This window comes from Schistocerca cancellata, chromosome 3 (genome assembly GCF_023864275.1).
Source record: "Schistocerca cancellata isolate TAMUIC-IGC-003103 chromosome 3, iqSchCanc2.1, whole genome shotgun sequence".
Taxonomy (NCBI): Eukaryota; Metazoa; Arthropoda; class Insecta; order Orthoptera; family Acrididae; genus Schistocerca; species Schistocerca cancellata.
Genome location: NC_064628.1, coordinates 676,586,949 through 676,600,112, shown reverse-complemented (window position 1 = coordinate 676,600,112; position 13,164 = coordinate 676,586,949). Strand labels below are relative to the sequence as shown.

General features: G+C 38.2%; 1 protein-coding gene across 3 annotated transcripts in view; it reads right to left on the bottom strand.

Annotated features, from left to right (window-relative positions):
* The window catches only part of LOC126175651 (histone-lysine N-methyltransferase NSD3), a 107,732-nt gene that overhangs the window by 78,481 nt on the left and 16,087 nt on the right, over window positions 1-13,164 (bottom strand). For all 3 annotated transcript variants that reach the window (XM_049922545.1, XM_049922543.1, XM_049922544.1), the window contains exons 4-5: window positions 8,285-8,391; window positions 8,063-8,204 (exon numbers count right to left, since the gene is read on the bottom strand). In XM_049922545.1, the coding sequence (XP_049778502.1) occupies window positions 8,063-8,204; window positions 8,285-8,391 (249 nt within the window). The remainder of the gene's footprint in view (window positions 1-8,062; window positions 8,205-8,284; window positions 8,392-13,164) is intronic.

Genomic DNA, 13,164 nt, shown 5'->3' with positions numbered 1-13,164 from the left:
TGGGTCTGCAATGTAACTGTTAAATAATTTAGTTAGATGTGAATGTGTTGAGGTGAACTTCTTTAGCCAGTAATTTGCTATTTTATCATTTCCAGGGGCTTTCCAATTGTGTGTAGAATTAATTGCTCGGGTGACTTCATGTTGCAAAATTATCACTTCAGGCATTTGTGGTATCATCTTGTATGTGTCTGTTTCTGCTTGTATCCACCGTGCATGCCTGTTATGTTGTACCGGGTTTGACCATATGCTGCTCCAGAAGTGTTCCATGTCTGTTATGTTTGGTGGATTGTCTATTTTAATGTGTGTGTTATCCATTGTTTGGTAAAATCTCTTTTGGTTTGTGTTGAATGTTTGGTTTTGTTTCCTTCTATTTTCACTTTTTTTGTATCTTCTAAGTCGTTTGGCCAATGCTTGCAATTTCTGCTTTTTTTCATCTAATTGCTCTATTGCTTCTTGTTGTGAGATTTTACCTAACCTTTTTCGTTTTTTGTCTGATATTTCATTTCTTATAAATTGTGTTAGCTGTCCGATGTCTTTTCTCAGTTTTTCTATTCTGATCTGTAACCTGTGTTGCCATGCTGGTTTTGTGGGTTTCTTCTGTGTGTTGGTTTGTTCTGATCTCTGCCTAGTGTGTATATTTAGTGTAGTGAGTGCTCCTATATAAACCAGTAGTTGTAACTCTTCCATAGTTGTGTTTTCATTTATTTTGTTGTGTATGATTGTGTTGATAGTTTTTATTGTTGTTTCGACTTTTGGGTTATTTGGCGGTCTATGCAGGAATGGTCTAATGTCTGTATTTGTGTCTTTGTATTCTATATAAGTCAGCTGAAATTTCTCTTCTATATCTATTACATGTCTCTCTTCGTGTTCTATTTGTGCTTGTTCTGGTGGCTGTCTTAATATTTCGTTTTCCTCTGATTGTTTAATTGATGCGTGTTGGTCTTTGTTTGTTTGCCCTGGGATGTTTGAGTCCATTACTGTGTTTTCTTCTTCTTCTGATTGCACATTATTTTGTTCCAGTATTTGTTGTACTTGTTGTTTGATGTTTTCTAATTCTGACTGGGGTATCCTGTTATTTTTGATTATTACACGGATCTGATCAGCTAGTCGTTGTTCTGTTAAAAATTTTAATTCCGGGTATCTGGTAATAAATGTTGTGTATACTTGTGATCTGTATCCATTTGTGTTGGTTCCTAGGTTTGTTGCTTGGTAATAACAGAACATGAGGTGTCGATTGACTTCATCTGACCATCTCATCCTCTGTCTTTGTTTTCCTTCTAGGGTGGTTGCAGGAAGCATATCCTGCAAAACACCTCTATTTGGATTTAAATCATTTTCCAGTTGGCTAGCAGTGTCGTTACCATTGTGGGCGGGCATAGGGTTCAAGCGTCGTCCCCGACCATGACGGCGCTTGTCCGAGGCTTCTTTAGTTCTGTCCTGAACCAAGTAATCACACTAAAAGGGGGGGTTAGCCCTATTAGTGGTTTGTTCTTTTCGTCGCCTTTTACGACTGGCAGAACATACCGGAGGCCTATTCTTTTCCCGGGCCTCCACGGGGGTTATTATTATTATTATTATTATTATTATTATTATTATTATTATTATTATTATTATTATTATTTTGTATGGTTCAATGATGAGGTGCAAGCCTTTCAATTGGATGCCACTTCAGCAACTTGCCTGTCCCCCTATCCTACCTTAGTTATCCGACTGGGTTATGAGGACCTACACTTTGACATGAAATACGAACCATGTGCTGTCGCTAGAGAATCTTCACATTACTGAGAGATGGATGTTATGTTAAAAAGCAGACTGAAAGAACCCATGGTCTGATAGGGATTCGATCCCGTTACCTTTCAGTTTCCGGGCACTCACTTTATTCGGGTCTGGTGGTCTAGCACTAATCGATGGCTGTGACATATTAATTATATGAAGTATGTCCAGACAATAAGAGCTTAATGCATGAGATTTTGTTTGTTTTATGGCATTTAACACATTCCTCAAGTGCATGTGACCTTCACAATTGACTTGTCCCCTCCTGTCAACAAGAATCTACCCTACTAGTAGCAGCCATAGCTTGGTGATCAGTTATATCAAAAAAAATTATGTCTTGTTAGAATGAAATGTATTGTCCACAACACCAATCAGCTGTCAAATATTGTTTCGAGTTGTTTAAAAATATTGTGATACTTACAATTAGGTACTAAAAATGCAGCACTTAAACAGTCTCTATGGAAGGTAGATTTATGCTGCATATTAAGTTAGATTAACAGAAATATTTCACTAGGCATCTGAACAAAAATACTCATTTTTGAAGTGTACTACTTGAATTATCCATTACATGGTTGAATTTTGATGCATCCTGTAATAATGTACTATCAACTAACAGACAATGTTAATCAAGCTAAATAATATTTAAAGATCATAATCTAAAATGAAAAATAGAATTACAGTAATTAATGTCTGATGAAGAGTGAATTTTTGCAGCAAATATCACAAACAACAAATTAGTATCGAGTAGCAATGTTGTAAAAACTGAATTATTTATTACTAACGCAAGCTGAATTAGTCTAAAGTTATGCTGAGGCAATTCTACACTCTCTTTTACATTAACTCTGGCATTGGGTTATCTCCCACCTTAAATCATAATCGCTCTGGCCACATGAGCAAAATTTTCATTTTGGAAGGAACCAATGACTGACACTGTATACAATGTTTAGCAGTTTGGGTCGTTCTACTGAGTATGTCCACATGGTTCATTTATTGGTTGGGTTATAAAATTATTCCAACGTATTTTCCTGTCCCTATTCCAGTCTGTATTGATCATTAACTAAGTCTTTAAATATTTTTGAAATAATTACATTAATGAAAAAATTATCTTAGAAGAAAGATTAAGGAAAGGCAAACCTATGTTTCTAGCATTTGTAGACTTAGAGAAAGCTTTTGATAATGTTGACTGGAATACTCTCTTTCAAATTCTAAAGGTGGCAGGGGTAAAATACAGGGAGCGAAAGGCTATTTACAACTTGTACAGAAACCAGATGGCAGTTATAAGAGTCGAGGAACATGAAAGGGAAGCAGTGATTGGGAAGGGAGTAAGACAGGGTTGTAGCCTCTCCCCGATGTTATTCAATCTGTATACTGAGCAAGCAGTAAAGGAAACAAAAGAAAAATTTGGAGTAGGTATTAAAATCCATGGAGACGAAATAAAAACCTTGAGGTTCGCCGATGACATTGTAATTCTGTCAGAGACAGCAAAGGACTTGGAAGAGCAGTTGAACGGAATGGATGCTGTCTTGAAGGGAGGATATAAGATGAACATCAACAAAAGCAAAACGAGGATAATGGAATGTAGTCGAATTAAGTCGGGTAATGCTGAGGGAATTAGATTAGGAAATGAGGCACTTAAAGTAGTAAAGGAGTTTTGCTATTTGGGGAGCAAAATAACTGATGATGGTCGAAGTAGAGAGGATATAAAATGTAGGCTGGCAATGGCAAGGAAAGCGTTTCTGAAGAAGAGAAATTTATTAACATCGAGTATAGATTTAAGTGTCAGGAAGTCATTTCTGAAAGTATTTGTATGGAGTGTAGCCATGTATGGAAGTGAAACATGGACAGTAAATAGTTTGGACAAGAAGAGAATAGAAGCTTTCGAAATGTGGTGCTACAGAAGAATGCTGAAGATTAGATGGGTAGATCACATAACTAATGAGGAAGTACTGAATAGGATTGGGGAGAAGAGAAGTTTGTGGCACAACTTGACCAGAAGAAGGGATCGGTTGGTAGGACATGTTCTGAGGCATCAAGGGATCACCAATTTAGTACTGGAGGGCAGCGTGGAGGGTAAAAATCGTAGGGGGAGACCAAGAGATGAATACACTAAGCAGATTCAGAAGGATGTAGGTTGCAGTAGGTACTGGGAGATGAAGAAGCTTGCACAGGATAGAGTAGCATGGAGAGCTGCATCAGGCCGGTCTCAGGACTGAAGACCACAACAACAACAACAACAACAACAATGAAAAAATTCAATTTTTCTGTTATAAAGTTGAAAATATTACTGGAAAGTCAATTACTTTAGCACATTAACACTCGAAGAACTTTTTAATATTTCTCCTATAACAAGTCACTGTACAGTCATCAAAAGAAATTTACATTTTGTTGCAACCAAATCTAAAGACCGCAAACGTTTTACAGTTCAATTGACTAGTTAGGTGAGGTGATTTTAAAACAGTGTGGAACCGTCCATTCCTTAAACTGTGTTTGTCAAAGTCATAAAGATCTCTATAAATCATAGTAAAATAAGATATATTTTTGGTTTAATAACATAAGAAATTTGGAGCCACAAAGGAAACTTGGCAGGTGAACAAAACAGTATTTCAGGAAATACTGTGAACCCCTAGTTGCTCATGTACCTAGACGACTGCGTTTTCTAGAGCAAGGGATGAAACAACTGCTGGGAGATTGAAAAGGCAGCCAGGAAATATTTAATAGCCAGATTTCAAGTTTAACAATATCTTAAAGATACTTTGAAAGGCTAAGGGACAAGATACTGTGAATCTGTTCCTATATGGGATCAGTGTCATAGCTTGTTACTGTTTTCTAGCACCTATACAGATTCTTCCTATTTTTTTTTTTTTTAGTGCAGTCAAGAGAGAGTGTAACACCCTCCTCATTAAGCTACGTGTTTGAACACAAGGGCTGTTCTGATACTTGGAAGTAATAAAACACTTCCACAGTATGAATTAGTTTACTTTGTGAAGAATGTTTCCAACAACAGAAGTAACAAAGATGTGCAAAGCAGAAAACACACACACACACACACACACACACACACACACACACACACACACACACACACACACACACACACACAGAGAGAGAGAGAGAGAGAGAGAGAGAGAGAGAGAGAGAGAGAGAGAGAGAGAGAGAGAGTGCAACTGACTGCACTGGCTATGTGGCAACATTTAGCTTGGAAATATGCCAATGTCACTCTAGTTGCAGTTTTCTTGGTTATGTTATCAAAATATTTCAGGGCATTTTCCTCTCTACAACTTCCGAAGTTTCATAATAGATGGAAGAGTACCAACAAAACTCAAAGAAACAATTGTGAATTGGAAAGCGAAAAGGGGACCACTTGTCAGAGAAGTACAATTTTCAGTATAAGCAAAAACTTTCAATAATGTCTGAAACATTTATTTTTGTTTTTTATACATTGTAGAAATTTACTTCATTCTGCACATACTCATATCTACTTTAAAGTTGTTTGAATCCACCAGAAGTCAATAATATCATTAAAAGCAATCAATGTCAGTCTTCTGAAAAAGAAACACTTATTGTTATGGAGAAATAGAACTGGCCCGACAAGAAGGCCCTTTTCTAAATCTTACAGTTGTGTATGCACTGCTTCACAAAACACTACCTCCTAAATATTATTGGCATTTTAAGGAGCTGAGCAGCTTTGTATGAAAGAAGAATGTTTTATGAATATAATAACACCAAATAAGACAAGCGGTCCGTTTTTATACGAGACTTATAGATGCCTACAGATGTTACCAATTTGCAGTTGGAGGCCCTAAAATGGTAGCTGACAGCTGGGATGACTGCAGCAACAAGAACCTACACTTAGAACACATGTTAACACAACTGCTGCTGCAAGAAATCGGGAAGGTGAAGTTGCTATGAATACATATGGCAGGCCAAATGTCTTTAAGAACGGTACTTCTAACATAACCAAGCATATCCAATTTGAGTTTATCACCAGCTACAAATGTAGAGTACACTACAAAATGGAAATTGATGGAAATCAGCTTGTGCACCACATCTTGCCTCAAGAAAATGGATGTGTTGGGTTTCCCAATGCTGTAATTTCACAGTAAGGACAACAAAACAAAGAGATTATCTTTTTGAAAACATCAGAACTATTAAAAGAGGAATAAAAAGGTGTTCTGTGTCCTTAATCAAAACCAGAACCTCCAGACAGTGATAATGAGGATCCTGAGGAAGAAGCTTACCAGCCAGATATTCCAGAACCAACAAAAAGGAGGTGAAAATGCTGTTTGTGGGCAATCTCCGAACCTTCAGACGCAAGAATATTAGAAATGGAAAATCAAATCCACTAGTGACTATAAAACATAATATCTCAAAAATCTGTTCCTTGGGATTTTGTGAATTCAAAATTTTTGATTGCAATATATATGCAGAATGTGTTTCTTAAATCTGTCAAATTAAACAGTGGTAACAAACTGAAACATTACTAAACATTACCTCAAACCATCTATTTTCCATTGGCAACATTCAACCGGCCAAAATTCAAATTAAGAGTTTATATATATATAATAGAGGGAAACATTCCACGTGGGAAAAATATATCTAAAAAGAAAGATGATGAAACTTACCAAACAAAAGCGCTGGCAGGTCGATAGACACACAAACAAACACTAACATACACACAAAATTCTAGCTTTCGCAACCAATGGTTGCCTCGTCAGGAAAGAGGGAAGGAGAGGGAAAGACAAAAGGATTTGGGTTTTAAGGGAGAGGGTAAGGAGTCATTCCAATCCCGGGAGCGGAAAGACTTACCTTAGGGGGAAAAAAGGACAGGTATACACTCGCGCGCACACACACACACACACACACATATCCATCCTCATATACACAGACACAAGCAGACATTTGTAAAGGCAAACTCTTTGCCTTTACAAATGTCTGCTTGTGTCTGTGTATATGAGGATGGATATGTGTGTGTGTGCGAGTGTATACCTGTCCTTTTTTCCCCCCTAAGGTAAGTCTTTCCGCTCCCGGGATTGGAATGACTCCTTACCCTCTCCCTTAAAACCCAAATCCTTTTGTCTTTCCCTCTCCTTCCCTCTTTCCTGACGAGGCAACCATTGGTTGCGAAAGCTAGAATTTTGTGTGTATGTTTGTGTGTCTATCGACCTGCCAGCGCTTTTGTTTGGTAAGTTTCATCATCTTTCTTTTATATATATATATATATATATATATATATATATATATATATAAAAAATAGAGGGAAACATTCCACGTGGGAAAAATATATTTAAAAAGAAAGATGATGAGACTTACCAAACAAAAGCGCTGGCAGGTCGATAGACACACAAACAAACAAACAAACAAACACAAACATATTTTGTTTGTTTGTGTGTCTATCGACCTGCCAGTGCTTTTGTTTGGTAAGTCTCATCATCTTTCTTTTTATATATATATATATATATATATATATATATATATATATATATATATATATATAATAGAGGGAAACATTCCACGTGGGAAAAATATATTTGAAAAGAAAGATGATGAGACTTACCAAACAAAAGCGCTGGCAGGTCGATAGACACACTAACAAACACAAACATACACACAAGAATCTAGCTTTCGCAACCAACGGTTGCCTCGTCAGGAAAGAGGGAAGGAGAAGGAAAGACAAAAGGATATGGGTTTTAAGGGAGAGGGTAAGGAGTCATTCCAATCCCGGGAGCGGAAAGACTTACCTTAGGGGGAAAAAAGGACAGGTATACACTCGCACACACACACATATCCATCCGCATATACACAGACACAAGCAGACATTTCAATGACAAATGTCTGCTTGTGTCTGTGTATATGCGGATGGATATGTGTGTGTGTGCGAGTGTATACCTGTCCTTTTTTCCCCCTAAGGTAAGTCTTTCCGCTCCCGGGATTGGAATGACTCCTTACCCTCTCCCTTAAAACCCATATCCTTTTGTCTTTCCTTCTCCTTCCCTCTTTCCTGACGAGGCAACCGTTGGTTGCGAAAGCTAGATTCTTGTGTGTATGTTTGTGTTTGTTAGTGTGTCTATCGACCTGCCAGCGCTTTTGTTTGGTAAGTCTCATCATCTTTCTTTTCAAATATATATATATATATATATATATATATATATAGAGAGAGAGAGAGAGAGAGAGAGAGAGAGAGAGAGAGAGAATAGGTCAGTTTTCGCTTTCTGTCTCACAATTGCAGTGAATCAATGACTTGCATGTGCTAAATATTTTTCAAATAAATGACAATCATTACACAACTGACCTTCTTTACAGGTTTTCTCAAGTCTTCTTGAACGCTTAGCTTTCTCTTCTGCTGCTTTGTATATGCTGGCGAGAAATTCTCTCTGTCTTTTGTTTTCTGTGGCGGTGGGTAATTTTTAGCAAACGTTTCTTGTCTTTCCTCTCTACAAACACATAATTAAATTACGTTAAGTGCAGCAAAGTAATACTATACATTACTACAGAATTATTAATCACAACAAACCTTGTCATATCAATCATCTCATTTGCCTCCTCTGCTGCAGACAAAAATTTTGCTCTTTGGGATCGTTTCACATGAAATGCAGACATCATTTTTGGATTCTTTCGTATCTGCAACAAGAAAAATGCATAAATATCACTATTGCTAAAAGATACTACCACAGTAACAACAATAAAGAGACCAAGTACCGTATCATACTGTCCAGTAAGTCTCCCATGAACCTGGTTTCTGGGCGACTTTTCTGCAACCCTTCCTAATTCCTAAACCTCACCAGTCATTTTACTTCATCCCTCTTCCTTCCCCTTCTGTCAGGAGGAGGAGCTAATGGCTCCTAAAGTTCACAAATTTCCTTAACTTTTTTGACGCGTTTTCTTGTGCCACTGCTTGCTGAGAAAATTTCTTATCCATCCAATTATATTATCAAAAATTGATTATTTTCATTGCTATAGTAACTGTGTAACAATGACTGTAATGTTACAGATGACAGTGTTACTAAGCATGGCTACTGGACACAGTTTTCTTGCACCAAGACGATTCTGCCCAGAACATGAATCAAGAATAGCTACCTTGGAAGTAGATCCCTCAATCTAGTGAAGCAAATTAGTTAATGAAGGCAAGTCTCCCAGCCCAGATTTTATACCAATTAAGTTTCTTTCGGAGGACACAGAAGAATTTTTAGCAATAGTGTACTCTTGTTCACTCAAGGAGAGGTCCGTACCTGAAGAAGAAAAGTTGCACACAATATACCAATACAAGAAAGGAAATATGAGGCTGTGTCGTGAAGTATTGTCTCTAAATTTTTATGTGAAAACTCTTACAACTTTTAAAATACAATGAACAGTATTAACACTCTACATCTTTATTATTCTTGTCTACATATTAATTTCCCAAAATAGTCGCTCTGACGACTAACACATTTTTCCAAACAAGAGACCATTTTGTTGGTACTGTCACTGTACAATGTGTGACTTAGTTGACGGAACCACAACCTCACCTTTGCTTGCACCACTTCATCACTATCAAAGTGAAGTCCTCAATGGCATTACTTCAGTTTTGGGAACAGATGAAACTCAGATGGGACTAAGTCAGAATTGTAAGAGGAGGATCAATAATAGTGAAACCAAAGCGTCCATTTCTTGCAGATGTCACAGTGCTCTTGTGTGGTCTGGTATCGTCATGCAGATGGAAAGGATGCTCTGTGTGTGGACGAACTCTTTGAATTTGAAACTCAATTACAACACGCCGTTTCCCAAGCACCAACACAATTACATCCCATGCTGCTGTGTTTCATGCTACAATTCAGAGTCCTCTAGCACTAAAGGGCTGCATAAAGACGTAGAATGTTAATAACATCCATTTTATTTAAAATTCTCTTAACAGTTTTCACATTGAAAATTTGGAGGCATTACTGTTCAGCATGTCCTCATAGAAATAATCTGTTGAATTATAGACCCATGTCATTGACACAGATTTGTAATAAGATGACACAATTTACTATATTCCGACAACAAGAAATACCTCAAAGAAAATTATCTACTGACATATAACTAGCATGTTACTGAAAATATCTTACTTGTGAAACGCTACTGGCTTCTCATTCACACAAAGTAATGAGTGCTGTCAACAGGGAATCTCAAGTTAATTCCACTTTCCTAGATTTCCAGAAGGCTTTTGACACCACTCCTTACAAGCATCTCCTATTAAAACTGCATGCCAAAAGAGGTTTGTTCCATTTGTCCTACAAGATGATTAGTGATTTCCCATGAATGGTCATACTTCATGTTACGTCCAATCGATGGAAGGAAAGAGAGCTAAAACCACGGACTTCCCCTCGGAGAAAGGTCCAAAAAATACACCACAGAGACTGCAGAGGTCACAAATCAAAGATTAAATGTCCTTCGCCATATTGATACAACAGACAAAAAATAAACGTGGTCGACAGCCCGCACATCATTCACTGAAACAGCCAATAGCTCTGACAACAAACAAACACTCAAAACAAGGGCGTTCAGTCAGGAAATGGCAAATCTTCAAAGGTTGATGACAATGAACACAAAGTGGTGGGGGATTACCACTAAACAATGGCCAAAAAAAAACAGTCCTAAATATGCAACCTAGCTAAAATGATCTCACGACGAGATAAGGTCAGCCAAGCCACTAGGAGAAGTTTAATTCCCCAGAGTTTGTTCCCTGAAGGGAAGACCAGTAGCGATGCCAATGACACCACCTGCCAATAGATGGCACCGTGAAGATCATCCAAACAAATGGAAGAGCTAACAGGCTGAGATAGGAGATTATTTACAGATGGTGCTGTCATTTCCTATCGACTAAATTCATCATAAGATCAAAACAATTTAGACAAGATATCTGCACGGTATGAAAACTGACACCTGCCCTGAGCAATGAGCAGTGTCAAGTTCTCCATACGAGTACTAGAAAATGCTAAATATCTAGTGATTACAATTAAGAACAATTTAAATTAGAACCGTCATATAGAAAGTGTTGTGAAAAAGGTGAACTAATGACTGTGTTTTATTTGCAGAACACAAAGGATGCATCCAATCTACCAGAGAGACTGCCTACACTGGGGTTGACAGGCGATATCAAAGAAGATCTAAGAGCAGCAGCTCGCTTTGTAATACCACAAAACAAGGGAGACAGTGTAACTGATACGATAAGTGAGTTGCGGTGACAAATACTGAGACAAATATGTTTATCACTGCAGCAAGATCTTTTCACAAAATGACAATAACCGACTTTCTTCCCCAAATGTAAAAACATTTTGTTGACTCACACCTACACTGTCAGAAATGATGATCATGATAAAATAAACGAAATCAGAGCTCAAAGGAAAATATGGAGATCTTAATTTTTCCTATGTGCTGTTTGAGCATGGAATATCTGAGAAAGTCTGAAAGTGGTTCTAAAACTAGTTTCTCAAACTCTTGTGTGAAGTGCACAGTGATGATGGGCATGTACACAAGAGACAAGGCTTTGTTGTATGAATCTATTTGAGCTTTCTCGAATCAGTATCTAAAACTTTAAGCCTTTTAGAAAGGATTGCAACAACTGTTGAGAAAGTGACAACATAAACCCCAGGTACAAAGCTGCCATAATACACTGTACACTTCAATAACTTTGTTACTGGAGTTACAACGAGTGAAGTGGTGGAGCAAGACATCACCAAACACAGCTGTTTCTCAGCCTACACGTACATGCTATGTTGCCTGTTTTGCAGGCACAGGCAGAAGTGCCTTGTCAGGTGCTGCATAGGGTAGGAGGGAAGGGGATGGGAGGTGAGGTGATCGTGGTATTGTACAATTGTACACATTGCCATCCCTATAGTTGCTGTAGTCACCACCACCACTTTCTCTACTACCAAGAACGATTGTGATTACAGCCCACAAGTACTTTCTTCTTCTTCTTCTTCTTCTTCTTTTTTTTCCAGGCACAACTATCAATCGTATGAGCAAGTGGCACATTGGGTACAAGCCAGTAACTTTGCTCCCTAGTACTGACATCTGTGAATCAACAACGAATTTTAATCTAAGTATACAAACTAGTGATGTCATAGGCCACTGTCAAACAACACATCCACATGGTTTGTTTAAACAACGATGCTTCATATATTGCTATCTCAAGCCTACTCTTTTGAAGGTCTTCCCCATTTCATCTGATGACATTGCAACAGCAACCATTAAATGATTCATCCACCTATCATGTAGACAAGAGTTAAGGTAGGTATTGACAAAAGACAAGCAATTAATAAGAACTTAATTTGCACAATGTATCACCAGTAAACTATCACTATACTGCTTGTATTGCACTGTATTAAACCGGGGACCTAGAAACGACAGAGAGGCTTCATCCCGCCATAACCCTCAGTGGTTCACCATCTCACAAGAGGCCACAGCAGTCCACCCACCCCACCGCCACCCCATACCGAACCCAGGGTTATTGTGCGGTTCAGCACCCAGTGGACTGGGAGGACACCATGTTTCTTTCTCAACATGCTCCATTTGGATTCCATGTTTCCATTAAATATAACAGTAAAAATTCCCAGCATCATGGTAAGCGAAGGAGATAGGCAAGGTGCATCTAATGGGGTCAAGTGTAGGATTTGTCCAAATGATGTTTGTTGATGAGTGTTGAGGTCGCCATGCACAAATGCACATTTCAGTCGAAGGCACCAATATTTCAGGTAAACAGTCCTGCGGCATTCAGTGGAGAGCTGGGCCAGTCATGATGTAGTTTGGCATCATGTTCAGATGTGTGACACCAATCATCACTACTGAATGCATGGTTATGCTGCAGGCTACCCTGCTTGCACATAGTCCGCACAGCTCGATGATAGTGAAACCAGCCTCCTGTTATCATCACATTTACCCTGCAACATTGCTGCTTGAACACTACCACTTGCCAGTTGAGGATATAAAGCTGGTTTGTGTTAAGAGCAGGAACCATTGCCGGCCATCCTGAAATTTGAGCTGTGGTGTGTGTGTGTGTGTGTGTGTGTGTGTGTGTGGTAGCACTATTTCACTAAAAAATATCAGTTTTATCCAGAAAGACATCATAACAGAACTCAACATACGAAAGATTTGGGACAGGGATTAGACATAAATAAAACTGACAAAATATTACCTCACAGGAAATATGAATTATCATTACTCCATCCTGGATCATCCCTTGTTTAGAATAAGGAAGGTTCATTGTGATGACCTTAAAACAATGTCTGTAACTGTCTGAAAAAGTGCTCCAGATAATTTCTGAGCTGTTGAAAGAACTGATGGAAGTATCCGTAGTGTAAATGTTTTGCATTCAAACGCGCATTCCATACCACTTCCTCTTTCTCCTCACCAAGAACCGTAATTTTTGTCATATGT